Genomic DNA, 16903 nt, shown 5'->3' on the forward strand with positions numbered 1-16903 from the left:
TGACCACAACTACCACGTAGAATGCCTTGTCAACCGACGTCATCAACGGGATCTTGTGAAGTGGCGGGGATACCCAAACTTCAAAAATTTGTGGGAGTTTGAGGTGCCACTTCGGCAAGACTGCCCAGACGTCGTAGACTCTTATGATCAGAAGGATCATGACGGTTCGCGTTGTCTTATGTACCGCGCTTCTCGGCAGTAGGCCGGAAGGTCTGAAGTCCATGGGCTAAGCTCAAGCAACGGCTATGAGCTGCCTTGGTCGTAGATTCACCAGTGAGAAACCACAGAGCTCGCGGGAGCGTTATGGTTTTCCATATGGCGCAGGGCGACATTACGCAGGAAGTCGGCGTTGCGCCTTGAAGTTGGAAAACTCAAATCTAAGATGGCGCTCAACGCGCACGTCCACTTCCTTGTGGCTTTGCTGTAAGGTAGACGGCGAAGAATGTTTCCGGTGTTGCTGCTCTTATCCCTCAAAGAGCTCATCGAAATCTGCAGCGATTTCACCAAGGGCGGGTAGCACATGGATGGTCCGCATTGCGGGTATAGGAGCGCCTCCTTTTGAGCTCAAAATCGAGCGCGGTACCGAGTCATTGGGATTTCTTGTGTACCAAAAAGCGAGCTCGCACAGCTTTATGCTGATAAAGCTTCGCTTGTGAAGTGGCCTGGGGCCCGACTACGTAAAGATCGAGTGATCGCGTTTTTCGCTTCAGAATCGGGACCCGCCGAGCGGAAGCCGTATCTCACACGATTGCGATTCGCTAGACTCGAACTGGTTCTTGGAAAGAACGTAAGTCGGTGACCTTAGCTTGGCTTCCTCTAAGCAAAGAGCTACGGCAGCCCCGCTGCACATCTGAAGGGCATGCCTCGGACCTCGTCCAACCATTGATGACACTCTTAGCATGCAGCAATTGCTTAAAAACGTGAGCTGTGCTCGTGCCTCTCCACGTTTATAAATGGGGCCTTGCCCACGATGCCGGACCTCGTCCGACTAAGCCACTCCTGGCATGCAGCAACTGCTTTGATACTTGAGCAGTGATCAGCTGGTTACGTGCCACTCCATGTGCATCGCTGGGACCTCGCCCTCGACGCCTCGGCCCTTGGCCGACAATGACACTCTTGCTATGCAGAAACCGGTTAAATGCTTGAGCAGTGCTCCGTGGGCTACGTGCCACTAAAGGTTCAGCCCTCGAGTCATGCTCGAGACTATTGTCCAATACACCTTCGGTGTTCGACAACTCAGATACTCCGATATCCAACACGTCAACCGTCCCAGACAAGTGATCGCGCCCAAAATCGCTTCTGCTTCCTAGCGGAAGCTATCGAAGTCAAGAAACTTGACACCGAGGCCCACGGGGAATCTCGGCACAGTGACACAAGTCCCCGTCGCTAAGCTAAAAGTGACGATGTCTCAACCGCGCTTCCAGCACCTCAGCATACAGCTGACTTCCTTAGATCCTGGAGCATCGAGCAAAATTGCCCGACGCACCAGAATTGATGAGATCTTCCATGGCTTATCAAAGCTCCACCGGCGCTTTTACGATCAGCAAGCCCGGCTTCTCTACATGTTCCGTCTTCAGGAGCACGGAGCTCTTCATAGCAGGAACCGGCTACACTCAACCACTTTGGGCACAACAGAATTCAGTTCTTCCCCAGTAGGGCGCCACGCGCCTACTGGGTGGTCTCGTTTCCACGCGTCAAACCAAATGGTTTGACACGGGACGTCGGTTCGACGAACCTTTATGCGCGTCCGAAGATGACGGGAGTTTACACAAATACAACACCTTCGGGTGCTTACACGCTGCTCAGCAGCTTGGAGCTCTCCCTCCTCCTTCTCAGTATAGCTGAGAGCCGTTGGCTCAGGCCCGCTAAACGAGCTCTGAGGGTGTGCAATCCAACCAAGACGTGCCGACTTGAAGTTGAATTCGGTATTCAATGCCAAATTCACCGCTTATTCAAAAGAAGACGGATCCACGCCAGTGCGTGGAGCCTCCATAAAAGCTGTCACTGTGACCGATCGCCTCCGGGAGAGGATCGGCTGCCATTCCCGGTAATGCGAGTTCGCAACTCTTATCAAAGTCCACCAATTTTTTGTTGCCCTTTCAAGCGGCAAGGAAACGCGATCTCACACGATATGCCTAGTTAGAGGGCGAGAATACTTGCAAAAGCTGCAGCTTCAGATCTTTCGAGAAGGAAAATGCCGCCTCAACCGAAATATCGCAGCTCAGTGCCCATTCTCGCACTCGACCCCCGAGCTTGGAGATAGCTAGCGCCATGCACTCTTCCTCGTTCTGGAGCATGGTGGATGCCATAGCCATCTCAGCCTCTCTCACCCGAGCAAGAAATTCTCTCGATTCTTACCCTCGAAGGTCCTAACATCCACCATGAGCTGCCTGGGCTGAGAGGAGTCATCCGTCATCGACGGTGGCGAAATGGACGCAATCGACGTCGACAACTTCTGCTGTGGGTGCTCTAGCAAAGTATTTCATAGCTTGAAAACGTGCGCATATTTCTTTAGGTCCTTGCGAAGCAAGGTGTTGCAAGCCCTCAGGGCCAAGTGAAACACATTAACTCCAATGCAGACTATTACCACGCGTAGGGATATCAGCTATTCCAGCCCGTCCTGCATGCACTGGGACAAAAAGGAGAATTGCTCTTTCCTCACAGAGGATCAGTCCAAACGACTCGGGCGTAGCTTGACTACAAGTGCTACCATGTGCAGCAGGGCTGCCGTAGCTCTTTGCTTAGAGGAAGCTTACTTAGGGTCGCCGACCTTCGTTCTATACTAGAACCAGTACGAGTGTAGCGGATCGCAATCCGCTACCTCCAAGAGTACCCCAAAACCTTAACCAAGGCAAATACGCTCTTCCGTTCAAAATTAAAATTCATTTAAGTGTTTTATTTGCGGCAAAACCGCCTAAACCTTAAGCCTTCGTGCTCCTAATTAAATAGTATAACCGAATAAATATACATAACTACTGGTAGTCCTGCCACGTAGTGGATTCTTTGTTACGATGTAGCAACATCATTGTGTGCTTACACTGTCTTGTGGAATACACACCTGTCTATGGTCACGCCATCTTGTGTGACCCACCCTTTCATACCAGAGTACGTGTAACCCCGTTACGGACCTGGCCTTCGTCGAGAGTTTCGCGGTTGAGTCACTCTTCGCCTTAGGGAACGTAACAAAGTAAGTGATTTGTCCGGAGGTGGGTGGAGCATGAATGACCTAATCCTGAAAGGGACTTCGGTTTAGCCTTCAGTGAAGGTGTAGCTGTTAAGAAAGGACTCGAAGAGTCACAGTGATCGTCTTTAACGATTGTCTTGTCGGAAATGGTTTGCAGCTTGTTGGTTGCGAAAAAGCAAGTATTTATCGGTGCTCGTCAATTTTAGCTACCACAGATTTAGTGAAGGGATGATTTTTAAAGTGTATGAGACTCATTATAACTAGGATAGGTGTACCTGAGAGAATACAAACTTCTGGAATCGTAGTTGCTCGTGAGGCTTTCGGATCTGCTGGAAGACACTGACCCCAGTTCGGAGTCCCATGACCTGAATTCGTATCGAGGACTTATTATGATCCCGCATTAGTGCCTCATCGCGAACTTTTACTTTAATACTACTGGGCTTTGCTCTATGCCCGAAAAGTAACGGTGTTTTGTGTACGTAAGTTAAACTGGGGTATGTATCTCGTTACACCCCACCACAAAAATTGAAACCCGACCGAAGTATTGGCATTGCCTAAAAGACTTAGAGCAAAGCTCAGCAGTACCATTGTGTGGCTCTACGATGCTGTACTGATGAAAGATCATCGTGAGTACTCGGTATGGATGAAGACCAACGAACTCCACAATTTTGTTGATCTTTTGATTCTCCAGTATGCATATTGTATGTATATTTACTGCCATCTACAACTCAAGTTACTAAATATGTTTTACCCTGGAGTTTTGGAAGAAACAGTAATAATTACACCGTTTAGACGTACCATCGATACGTATTGCATTGGAAATTTTGACTTGTATTTTCAAAGGTCCATCTGGGCGAGGTGCACGGAAATGTGATGTACAAACGCTCAATTGAGAGAGATGTGATTGCACAGATTATAAATTGATCTGTTTCACCCCTTGCGAGTACTACAGAGCTAATCAGCTAGGAATCACTCTCTCTTTTCTCATTCTGACTGAGGTAGAGTTTTCAGAAAACGCAGCAGTACGACGGCCGTTCGTGCATCAGGCAAGGGTTACCGATTGCGGAAGAGGTTCAGCCGTCATCCACTCAAAATACCAATCCTCTTTTTTCTCAGATGGGTAGCAAATAATTTTGGCTGAACGCGGTAAGCATAAGTAGGCGATGCGAATACTCACGGTATCTGTCATTCGAGTAGTTATCAGTATAGATTGTCTTATTCATTGAGATACTGCAAGACAGTGCTAGAGGTACTACCTCATCTTGACAACGCTGGAGCAGAGTTAAGGCAATAGCAGTCCCAACCTCGCGTATCCAGGATGGGAAATTATCTTCGTTTTGCTAGATGGAGTATGACGCTTGATAGAAGCGGTCTCGCTCAATAGAATTGAGCGGGAGTCAATGGTTCTTCCACCGACATTTGGTTGAGACATAACTGGGGGTAACTCACTAGCGATTTTTCATAGTCATTGAACGCCTTAAAACAAGAAGCGACCACTTTCGGGACTTGAGCCGCTATCAGCTGGAATCAGAAACTCATTAAACGAATGAAGATAAATTTGTGAACATTTAATGTTCCATCTTCACCGATGATGCGGTCTCATTTAGACTCTATCGTGTGAGGAAGGGTGCTAGTAAAGGCAAAGGCGTTGCTCCGCTTGAAAAAAGAAAGTTTTGCCTCCCGACAGTCGCTTTAGTCAACGACAAAGGCTGGGTCCCTAGGGTTTCGGACATTATTTACACGATCTTAAATTAAAGTGTGCTTATATTATTAAGCCAGCTAAATTAAGAAATATTCAGACATTTTGCTGGCCTCTATTAGTAAAACCCTGTATATCTAATAAATCGTGCGAGGTATCGAGTATGAATCCTAATACTTCATTATGGTGCTCCACCTCTACTTCGAGGATCAACAGTGTACGTTCACGTACACCATTATCGGGTACGTCTTTTCATAAATAGTGCTGGAATTGCTGCTACTTCTCCTTGCTCAAGTTTTCTACCATTTTGGTGACGGCATAGACGGCTCCGATTCGAACCGATTCCCTGTAAAGTTGGGATGACTGTTTAATGATCAAGATTAAGATCCGTAACCTTATTCTCTTTCTTTGATCAGACGTTTTCTCCGTGATGTCTGACTGTTGATAAACAGGAAACACATACCGTTCGATCTAAGGATTGATGGGAACAGACTCAGACATAATTAAGTGTTCAATGTGCTTCAACGATATCCTTTACCATGTTAATTCAAGCTTGCGACAAACTCAAAGTACTCTTTTGTGAGACCTTGCGAGTGATAACATTCGACGCTAGATTGTCCTTTTAAAGTAGAGGAGCTTTCTCCAGGAAAGTACTTATTAATTGCTTGACCCGCTTCGACTATAATGACATCGTAAATTAAATATGCTGAAGCATTTCAGCGCGAATGACTTTTTTTGTCGCTTCTATATCTTAATACTGTACTTGAGAGTCATGAACTGCTTTTGTCATCCTGACCAGGCTTTTTCCCTTCTGACCTGTGGCATTGGCGACGACGGTTTATGCTCCTATATTATCGTCGAAGGTTCCAAAAAAAGAATCAGATTTAGCGCAACGACATGTTTACCGATACGATCAAGCGGACAGACATGTTGGTATTTGGCTTAAGAAAACAAGTGATGGATCTACAATGTCAGAGCTCGTCGCAAAATTCGCCATTAATTTTGAAATTCTACAATTTACGATGATGCAAATCGATAAGCTCCGCAATCAATGATTATGAATCTGCCTATCAAACAAAACACAAACTCCATCCTGATAGTGGTGGTACCTAGACGAGTTTCTGTACAAAGAAATTTAAAAAGACATCCGAAGGAAGGTATTAAGCCTTCTTCAACGATAATGAATCTCCATAACCCGTCTATGCTTGGTTGGCAACACGATCGCGAAAGATTTTGCCATCTGCGCGATTTTCATATCAGACCTTTGCAATTTCCTGTACATGGAAATCATTTACTGCATTTATTAAATCGAAAGCGCAGTCTGGTCTGATTAATCGCGTCAATAATAAATTGTAAATGAGACTGTTCCAGTGCCTTCATGATGCAAAAGAGCGATGAAACACGCGCGGTATTTGTCATGTTTTCCATTCTCAAGACTGCGGGTCTGATACCTTAATTCTCTCCTTCGTCTCATTTATGTATTTCTGTAAGAATAGTGATTGCCCAAAAAGCTCAACCTTGACTCTGTATAGCCAGCCAGTCGAATCTGTACCATCTTACTGCGATCAGAGATAAAAATCATCAAGTCAGAATAGACAACATTTACATACATTTAAGTTCGAAGGGAGTTGTGCTTTGTTTGTTAGGTCTGAATCATCATCAGTTCTTAATTTTCACCTGTTGACTGAGGTCTGAAGATGTGGGGAATCGCGCAGCATCGAGTGAATGAGCAACAAACGTGGCTTGTCTTTGGGGTGTTAGGTGGTTTGTATTTAGGCTACAAGTTGCTGCCTGCGATGTACAAAGAGATGAAAATTACCTGTGCTTTGGATGCTCAACGACTGCACAGACCTAAGTCGACGCTGCCAATTCTTGGCAACACACTTGACGTCATGTTCTTTCAAAAAAATCGACTGCAAGACTGGATGGCTGAGCAGAGTCAAATCAGCAAAGGAAGGCCCTGGGTACTTAGAATCATCGGTCGTCCGCAAACGCTTATTATCACATCACCTGAAGCATGTGAGGACGTTTTTAAGACACAATTTAACGTTTTCGGTCGTGGTGACGATCTTGTAGATCTCCAGCATGATATTTTTGGTGAAGGTGTCGCTGGTGTCGACGGAGAAAAGTGGATTAAACAAAGACGGATTGCGAGTCGTATGTTTTCCATGAAAATGTTACGCGACGTCATGGAAGATGTAATTATTGAAAAATCAGTGAGATTTCGTGACGTTCTCGCGCAATGTGCAAAAGATAGACGAATTGTACCCATGAGGTCGTTGTTAGGCAAGTTCTCAAGTGACGTCTTTACTAAAGTTGGCTTTGGTGTAGATCTTCACGGTCTGGATGGTGATTTAAACTCGGAAATGGACCATCCATTTATTCAGGCTGTCGATGGGTATGCCGAAGTCTTCGGGGCGCGTTTGCAGTCGCCAATGTGGTATTGGAAGCTTAAACGTTTCCTGAATGTTGGCGATGAACGAATGCTCAAACGTTGCATTAAAGTTGCCACTGAGTTGTTGAACGAAGTAGTACACGAGTCCATTAAGTCCAAGACTGTGGACGATTGGAAGACCAAGACAGATTTACTGACACTTTTCATTGATTCGACTGGTAAAACCGACTCCTCTGATATTCGTGATGCCATGATGAATTTTTTTCTTGCGGGCAAGGAGACAACTAGTTTTAGTCTGGCTTGGGTTATCGTGAATCTAAATCGTCACCCCCGTGTCTTGGCCAAGCTTCGTCAAGAGATTCGCGAGAAGTTGCCCAAACTCATGACTGGTGAAATGCAAGCTCCAACCATGGAGGATCTCAGCAAGGTGCCATACATTGAGGCAGTACTAAAGGAGAGTTTGCGTCTTTTCATGACGGGCGTACATCGTGCGCCCTCACGATCTACTACGCTTCGGGAAGGCACGTTTGTTCCGTTGGGCGCATATGTTGTCGTATCAGTATACGCTGCTGCACGGATGACAAATGTTTGGGGAGAAGATGCGGCCGAATACAATCCAGATCGTTGGCTTGATGAAGAGACAGGAAAGATGAAATTCGTAAATCCATTTCAATTTGTGACATTTGGAGGCGGTCCACATCAGTGTGTGGGCATGCGCTTCGCATTGCTGGAAATGCAGACGGTCATTGCTGTACTGTTCAGTCGCTTTGACATTAAAACTATCGAGGATCCGTTTAAAATTACGTATGATTACAGCGTCACCCTTCCCGTGAAAGGTCCACTCGAGTGTACGATCCACGAAGCGGGAGCGCCCGCATTCTAAGCTTTATCAACTTGGTTTAATATGAGGTCAATTGTTTATTATTACTACATCTTGAAAAGAATCAGGATAACAGGATTAGGCCTAGAGATCAACAAAAAGCGTATTAATCTTCATCTTTTTTTACCTTATTAAAGTCACAATATTGACAATAATGCAAAAACGTATCGTTCATACAACAGAACAAAAACAAACTTGAGCAAAAGTATCTATCATGAAATGCGATACCAGCTGAACTGCGTATTGGAGCGAGCTGAAATAGCGAATGTTACGGCTTGGCATCCACCATGCACTTATCACTCGCAATGCGGCGGCGCCGGGTAACTCCCAAAAACCTTTTGGCTTTTGCAATGTATGCACATGAAATCCAAAACGAAAGTGGAAAGGTCTTGACTTTTGGTAAAAACTTAACAGTGACTTCTCCACCAGCAGCCACTGCACCTGGGGTTCCACTTTCGGCGCTGTAATTTACCGTGTCTGCTCTCTAAGGCATGCTTGCACAGAAAATTCCCTCCTATAACCAAAATCGAATAGACTAAAAAATATATTGGTTAGAATGACAAGAGTTGTCTGATGCAAACGGTCGAAGTGACTCCTCGAGTTCTGACAAAGCACCTCCGCCTTATCTCAATTATACCATACTGAGCCTTTTTCAAGAAAGAGGTGCTTCTTGTGCCCGGCCTCCCCGCAACGCGAATCTCGGACTTCTCCATCAGTGAGAAAAGCTGTAACACTCCACTGTGTAGCTCTCGACGATGTTCAGCTTCATGAAAATGGGCTGGACTTGGTCAGGGGGCCTGGCTGGCTCTGATGATAGGGCAAAAGTTACGCCGCGGTTATGGTTTCGAGCTGGCTAAGGTCTCTCATCACGCTGGTGCGGAGTTCCCACACCCTTGAGAGTGTGGGCGTTTGCTTTCGCCAAAACTAATGCAAGAAGGCCACTCTGTGGGCCCTTTCAAGGCCTACAGTAATTAAGAATACCGTTTACGCTTAGAGTTGAGCTGGCTCGAGTGCCGCTGAAAATATTACTCAGCTCGAGCATTGAGTGAGAAACACATGCCGACTCCCCCGTTTTAAGGCGTTGGAAGCCAGCACCAGCGAAGTGGAAGTCTCTAAAGCGTCGCCTCGAGCTTGACTCTGCAACGTACAAAGCATGTGGTAAAGATCGAGGTGACAGCCCATCGCCTCAAATATCTGCCAGCGCCAAGGACACACTAAATAAGTATATTGGTAAATAGCTTATTTAAGCGCACACACTTGAGCATTGCTCGCGAGTGTTAATGTGGTTATTTCCATCCGGCTATTCGATAATGGACAAGTAATTTATTGTGATAGGTTTGTGTATAGCCACAATATGGCCTGGTTAGCTATGCAATCAGCTGATTGAGCATTTCTGGCGTATTAGATAGTCAGTATGGCATAACCAGCAACTACCAGTAGGGGTATTCGCCTCAGTAAGATGGATAATCATGTCCCTTATTAGCAAATAAAAATCTTTACTAACTAAGTCGAGCTCACTGTGCGAAGCGCAGCCGACAATGTTGTTCTGTAACACATCTTTTATTGGAATCGAGTTTAGGCCTAAATTGTGGCTGTGCTAACTGTAAAGGGGCTACATGTACCCAGAGTGTAATGGGTTACATGTTTTCTTTTATGAAAGGGTGGGTAACACAAGATGGTGAAGATTGGTTTAATTACACAATGGTGTGGCTACGCCGTAGCAAGAAGCCACTATCTGGCGGGGCTGCCAATAATTATGCATTTTAATTAGGTTTTACTTTTCAAACAAGAAAACCTAAAGTTTTAGATATAGGTGGTTCTGCCGCAATTAAAACAATTAGATGCAGTTTTGATTTTGAACGAAAGAGTGTATTTGCCTTGGTTAAGGTTGAGGGGTACTCTTGGAGGTAGCGAATTGCGATTTGCTACACTCGTACTGGTTCTGGTATAAAACGTAAGGTCGATGACCTTAGCTTAGCTTCCCTCTAGGCAAAGAGCTCCGGCGGCTTCGCTGTACTTGGTAGCACCCGTAACGAGTCGTTACAACTGATCCTTTGTGAGGATGGAGTAATTCTTCTATCTGCTCCAGGGCATGAAGGACAGATTCAATAAGATGATGTCCCTGCTTGGCCTTAAGGGCGTACAGCACCTCGTTTTGCAAGTACCAAAGCGATAATCGCGCGCCTAGAGGCGATCAAACTATGAAAATGCTTTGCTAGACAGCAGAAGCTGTTGGCGTCGACTGCGTCCATGACGCCACCGTCGACGACGGACGACTCCTTCCGATCCAGGCCGCTCATGGTGATCGCTAGGACCTTCGAGGGTAAGGATGAAGAGGATTTCCTGCACTGGGTAAGAGCGGCCGAGATGGCTATGGCATTCTTCATGCTTCAGAACAAGCTGTAGCGGCACTAGCTATCTCCAAGCTCGGGGGCCGACGCCAGCGTTCGTTTTCCCTACTTGAAGGAGCTGAAGCTGCAGCTTTTGCGAGTTTTCTCGCCACCTAATCAGATGCGATCGCGTTTCCTTGCCTCTTGATAGGGCAAGAAAGAATTGATGGACTTTGTCCAAGAGTTGCGAACTCTCATTGCCGGGATGGCAGCCGATCTTCTTCTCGAGGCGGTCACAGTGATCATCTTTATGGAGGGCTTCCGCACTGGCGAGGCCAGAATGAAAGTCTTCCGTGTGCATCCGTCCTCTTTTAAAGAAGCGGTACATGTGGCATTATATATTGAATTCGAATTGAAGTCAATACGACTTGGTTGGAATACACACCCTCATGCTCATCGAGCGGGCCTAAGTCAATGGATATCAGTTATGCTGAGAAAGGAGGAGGCAGAGCTCCGAGCTGCCGGGCAGTGTTCAAAAGCCCGATGGTGTTCTGTCTATGGAGACACCCGTCCCTTTCGGACAGGTTGCCCCCTGCGCAAGGCGCGTCAAGGTTCATTGAGCCGACGTCCCACTTTTAAACGACCACACCCAGTAGGCGTGGGGCGCCCTACTGGGTAACAACTGAGCTCTGTTGAGCCTCAAATTAGAGGGCAGTGGGGCCCAGCCCCGATCAGCTGTGTGCTCTTGAACACGAAACGTATATGTTTGCTTGTCGTAAAAGTGACATGAAGGGCTTTGATAAGCCATGGAAAATCTCTAGCGATTTTGGTGCGTCGAGCAACTATGCTCGACGCTTCACGATCGAAGGGAGTCAGCTGTATGCTGATCGCTGGAAGCGCGACTGATTGACACCGTCACTGTTCGCTTAGCGACGGGTACTTGTGTTACTGTCAAAAATTAAAGATATTTTAGATATAAATTATATTGTTCGAAAGGACAGGCTCATCTTCTCGTTTCACGATTACCACTAATTTGTTACATTTGCCGAAATTCCCTGTGGGCCTCAGTGTCAGGTTTCTTGACTTCGATAGCGAGAAGCGCTGCTAAATACTACACTTGGATTCAAGGTATGATCTCATCCTTGATATAGCATAGTTGGAACGCCCATGAGTCATGGATTAATTGGAGGTCAAAGAACTTTGGCGCTACGCACACGTCTCCTGGTGGGGCTTTAGTGAGTCACGAAATTCACGTCTGCTACGAAGCAGAAGCGCTATTGGCACGGGCACTGGTCCGGGACGGTCAATGTGCTGAATGTCGGAGTATTCTAGTTGACGAACCGGACGGTGTATTGGCGAAGAGTCCCGAGCATTGCTCGCGGGCTGAACCTGGTGTGGCTCGTAACCCACTAAGCACTGCTCGAGTATCAAAGTAGATGCTGTGTGCCAAGAGTGGCATGGTCGGCCAAGGTCCTAGGCATCGAGGGCAAAGCCCTAGTGATGCACGTGAAGTGGCACGCAATCCACAGAGCACTGGTCACGTTTCGAAACAGTTTCTGCATTCCAAAAGTGGCATATTCAGACGAGGTCAGAGGCATCTCAAGCACGGTCTTCTGATGCGCGTGGAGTGGCGCGTTACCCACTGGACGAAAATTGCGGAAAAAGTAGCTCTTCCTCGAATGTTGCTAATAGCAATAAGGCTCCTATTGATCAGGGATTGGGGACACTGGTCGACGCTGAGTGCATGTTCACATTGGTCTCGACGAGACGTAAAACCCCTATAGAGAGGAGACGGCGATGCCGATTGTTATCCGCGAGATGCATGGCGTCGACCCTGACCCAGGGTGGTTCTACCGTAGTCGATAGTGCACCGCTTTATACCCTTGCCAACATAATGATGGGAAAGGAAGACGGCGACATCACCCTCGGGATATTGCCGCGGTTGATGCTCTTCTTGAGCTGGACGAGATGTCCTTCTAAGAGTTAAGCGATGCCTCGAAGGCAGACGATTTAGCCGAGGTGGTCATTATACGAACGAACAAGATTAAATCGTCATCGCTTCTGGATGAAGCTGACCTGAAGGACACAAAGAGGGTGCTGAACGCACGAAGAGGATCATCGCTCCTGAAAAATCCCTCGGATCCGTATCATCCTTTGGTAAAGGAATTCCTAGACGTCGTCTCCAAAGACCCGCCGTCGGTTCTACCTCCGGCTCGAGGTGTGCGTCATGAGATCGACCTGGTTGCGAGAACCAAATACTACGTAACACGCCAATGGCCCTTGCCCAAGGAGCAGTGTGACGTCATTGACGCCTTTTTCCGTGCGAAGCACGATGCTGGAATGATACGTTCGACCCCTACGTTTTGTGTTCGGAAGCCAAAAAGCAAGTGGCGTATTGTTATGGCTTACAACAATGTCTTCTCCGGCACAAACGCCGATTCCTTGGAAGTAATTCTCCAGAAGAGTATGGTTGGCTGTACAACGAACAGTGCACTAGACTTGGTCGAGGGGTATTACCAATTGCTTATGAAAGCGAGTGATATTCTGCTAACAGCGGTGAGGGCTTCGAGCGACCTGCTCTGGAAGTGACTGGTGATGCCCCAAGGGCTGTTAAATGCACCAGCAAGAGATCATTATCTTGTGACATAGTTGTTTTGTCTCACCGGGCGTATGCACAGGCATACTTCGACGGCATCTTTGTCTACAGTCGGGAGGACAAATGACCATTTGAGAGTGGTGCTCTATTGCATGCCCACGAATAAGCTGTATTATGCTAATGTCGATAAGTGCATCTTCAGCGCGGAAAAAAATCAGGGTGCTTCATTGGGAAGCGTGGCCTTCGAGCGGATCCCGCTAAGGTCAAGACAATTGTGGACTGGCCGGTTTCAAAGAAGCAAAAGGACTTGCACAAGTGGCGTGTCCTCGCCAACTACTTTAGAAGTATAGCGCACATTATGCGGAAATGGCACAGCCATTGTCAAATATCCTTAGGAATGATACGGAATGGTGTTGGGACACGGAGCATTAGGAGGCTTTTGGCAGGGCCAAAAACAGTCTCCCTCATGCACCAATACTGGTGTTGCCAGACCCCGAATATCCTTATGTCACGACGGTGACGTCGTCAGTGACGGATTTGATCCGCACGGCATACGCGGGTGTCGGTAAGTGTGTAGCGCTGTTCGAGCTCTCGGTAAGAGAGAATTTTGGAAACTCGGACGAGCAATTGTCGGCACGATTGTGCGCACGATTACACCGAGATTCGTCTAATAGTATTATAGCACCGATTCAACGGATACGACACGATTTGCGGTCCCTCACGACGAGAATTTGAAATTCCGTAGCCTCTATGCGGTCCCCGACACCCCACTCAGTGGTCATCTTGGTCATGAGAAGACGTACAGCTCGATGAGCTGCCAATATTGCTGGCCAAGCTGTACAAATGGACGAGCATTTATGTGCGCACGTGTGAGACGTGTCAAAAGGTGAAACCCTCTTCGAATGCGGCGGCGCCGTTGGTCAGTTTACTGGTACCCTCCGCGTGTTGGCAGTCCATGAGTAAAACCTTTGTGCTTGGCCGCCGAACTTTCGGCGGGCAACACGGGTGTGGTGGTCTTTGTGACCGTTTGAGCAAGATGGCTCATCTTGCGGTTGTGCCGGTCACAATTGACGGTGAAGGTACAGCGACGCCGTTTGTCGATCGTATCTTTCGACAACATGGACTCCCGTAGTCAATTATCTCTGATAGAGATCTGCGCTCCACTTGGAAGTTTTGGTTGACAATCTTCAGGGTGCTGGGCACCAGATGAATTCCGGTAGCGGACCGTCCGCAGACCGATGGTCGAGCTAAGCGCGTGAGTCGCGTCGTTGAAGACGTTCTTCACAAGATCTGCGTTGAGAAGTCGAAGCGCTGGAGCGTCATTCTGCCTCTTGTAGCGTTTGCTCTGAAATATGCAGTGCATGCGTCTATCAGCTACACGCCGTTCTACGTGAACGGGATTGTTAATCATCGCGTCCCGCTGATGCATAATCATATGGCATAAGGCTTGGTAGGGGGGAATAGACGAACGGCTAGCTGATGTTAGTTTCCTTACTGCCGGAATGAGGTCGTTGACTTTTTCTACCAGACGGAGTGTCATACGAAATGTCTGCGGTGCGATGGCTAAAAGCCAAGACATTCAGAAGGAATATGCAGATGAAAGAAGCAGAAGAAATGTGAAAAACTTTGAGGTTGGAGACCTAGTTTATTAATTGCGAAAAACCTTCCCACAAATGCAGTCTCTGCTGTCTTTAAGACAAAGTTCCATCCACGGTTTATTATATCTTATAAGGTCGTGACCATGCTAGACCTTAAGTATATGCTTAACCTTTCGAGAAAAATACGCATCCACCCGGTGTTTTATGTCGGCTTGCTTAAGCTTTACCGGGATCTGGCGCAAGTGAACGCGGAAGCGTTGGCGCCGGGACGGCGTCCAAAGGCGCTCGATTACCCAAAAGCTGAACTAGCAGCTGGTTTTAAACACGTAGTGCGACAATTTTCGTTTTAACGGCGCAAAGCGCTCCAAAGTCTCACGGAGTGACGTATTCGTCTGCTCGACGGCTAGGAACCTTTCCAATAAAGCGCGATTTTCCTAAACATGAGAAAGTTGGTGCACAAAGTGCTCCAGGCTTTCGAAGTCTTCCGCACAGCGGTAGGTGACCTCGGAAAGCTGCTCGGCGGAGTGCCGGTGACGACGGACTTTGTCCTCCAAGCTTTAAGAGCATCGCGAGTCATTGAACGGCGATCGACAAAGCCGTCATCACTCGCCGCCGACTCTTCACGATGAGAATGATGGTGTCTGATATCACGTAGGACGCCGTGTGGGTCGACTTTGTCGACAGGGTCAAACCCAATATCTTGTGAGAAGGCGGAGATATCCCGACCCCGAGAACTCATGGGAATTGAGATGCCACTTCGACATCACTGCCCAGACGTCGTAAACGCATATGATCAAAAGGATCATGATGCTCCGTGTCGTCGTGCGCCCCGCGCTTCTCGGCAGCAGTCCGTGAAGTCAAAGGGTCATGAGCTAAGCTGAAGCTTTAGCCTTGAGCTGCTGTGATCGTAGACTCACCCGTGTGAGAAACCACAGAACTCGCGGGATCTTGACGGATGACTCCATGTGTTGCAGGGTGACAATACGCAGGAAGTTGGCGTTGCGCCTTGAGTTCATCTGCAGCGGTTTTCCCAGTGGTGAGCAGCACGGGAGTAGTTCGCATTACGGGTACGGGATTACCTCTTCTTTGAGCTCGTACTTGAGCACGATACTGTCCATTAGAATTTCTTGAGATACCAAGAAGCGAGCTCGGAGAGCTTTCCGCTGGTCAAGCTCAAATTGTGTAGTGGCCGAGGATCCGACTATGTAGACGTCTAAAGATCGAGTGATCGCGTCTTTCACCTAAGTAGCGGGATCCGCCAAGCGGAAGCCGTATCCCACACGAAGGTGTAAGACCTAACGTAAAGTTAGGTGTTTGGGCTGGAGGCTCTACTGTCCAAAACGCCTCATCGTTTAATGAGGGACACAGAACCTGGTTCCAAAAAGGGTATCCCGCGCTAGAGAAAGCTTAATTCTAGCGTGTGGGTTTCGGTAGCTTAAATCTTTCTCTCGGCCGAACTCGAATGGGGTACGCAAGACGTACATGTTACTTAACACCGCAAATGAAATATCCGCGAGAAACACAGAGCCTTACAGCTGCTGAAAGAGATTTTTTGTCTCGGTGTGCTTGAGTCCGATCAACTCTGTGTGTTTGAAAACATATATTTTTCATGATTCCGTAAAGCTGACGCGGCACGAAAGCCCCACCTCACATTTTATGCGGCTCCCACCTCTATCAAAAGCGGTAAGGTGATAGCGGGGTTCTCGTTGCTACCGGCACTCGTTTGACAACACTCCATGAAGACGGTAGACGGTATACGGTTTTGACTAAGAGATAGGGTTCGCCGAAATTTCAGTGATAACGGCTGCTCACGTTTCGACATAGTGCTCCAGTTTCTGACGACCTTGACGCGTAGACAAAAACCCGTGAGCGCACTCAATATGCTTAAAATCTTCCGCTTTGGGAACGACGCTTGCACAGAAGTATTGCTTGTTAGATACCATTTTTGCGAGCGGCCTATAAGCTTGATGACCGCAAGCGCAATGAGTTGTTACTCCATTTGATGTATAGGTATGTACAAAATCATTACAACTTTACTCAATATTTCCCCATTTCGACTCTTAAAGGACTTGATGCTCAACATCTGCGGCCTCACCGATGTATCACTTATCCCCTCCCTCAAAACTGTCTTATTTGGACGGTTCTGGGCGTGCCTTGCCAGCGCATTTCCACATTTTGTGAGCGACCCCCGCCATTTACCATCAAACCGCCAATGTTCTGA

The 16903-nt window shown here is 47.5% G+C and overlaps 2 protein-coding genes across 2 annotated transcripts in view; both read left to right on the forward strand.

Annotated features, from left to right (window-relative positions):
- The window catches only part of PHALS_12307 (importin subunit beta-1), a gene marked incomplete at both ends in the record, with an annotated part of 2026 nt that extends 1824 nt beyond the window's left edge, over positions 1-202 (forward strand). The window contains one exon of the mRNA XM_024727832.1: positions 1-202. This exon is cut by the window's left edge and continues 1723 nt beyond it. Within this exon, the coding sequence (XP_024578369.1) occupies positions 1-202 (202 nt within the window).
- Positions 203-6580: 6378 nt separating this feature from the next.
- Positions 6581-8161, forward strand: PHALS_12308 (Cytochrome P450; the record flags this gene model as incomplete). The annotated part of the gene is made up of 1 exon (XM_024727833.1): positions 6581-8161. One exon carries the CDS (start codon positions 6581-6583, stop codon positions 8159-8161), a length of 1581 nt encoding a protein of 526 aa, XP_024578370.1.
- Between the last annotated feature and the right edge of the window lie 8742 nt (positions 8162-16903).

Source organism: Plasmopara halstedii, assembly GCF_900000015.1.
Source record: "Plasmopara halstedii genome assembly, contig: Scaffold_614, whole genome shotgun sequence".
NCBI classification, from domain to species: domain Eukaryota; phylum Oomycota; class Peronosporomycetes; order Peronosporales; family Peronosporaceae; genus Plasmopara; species Plasmopara halstedii.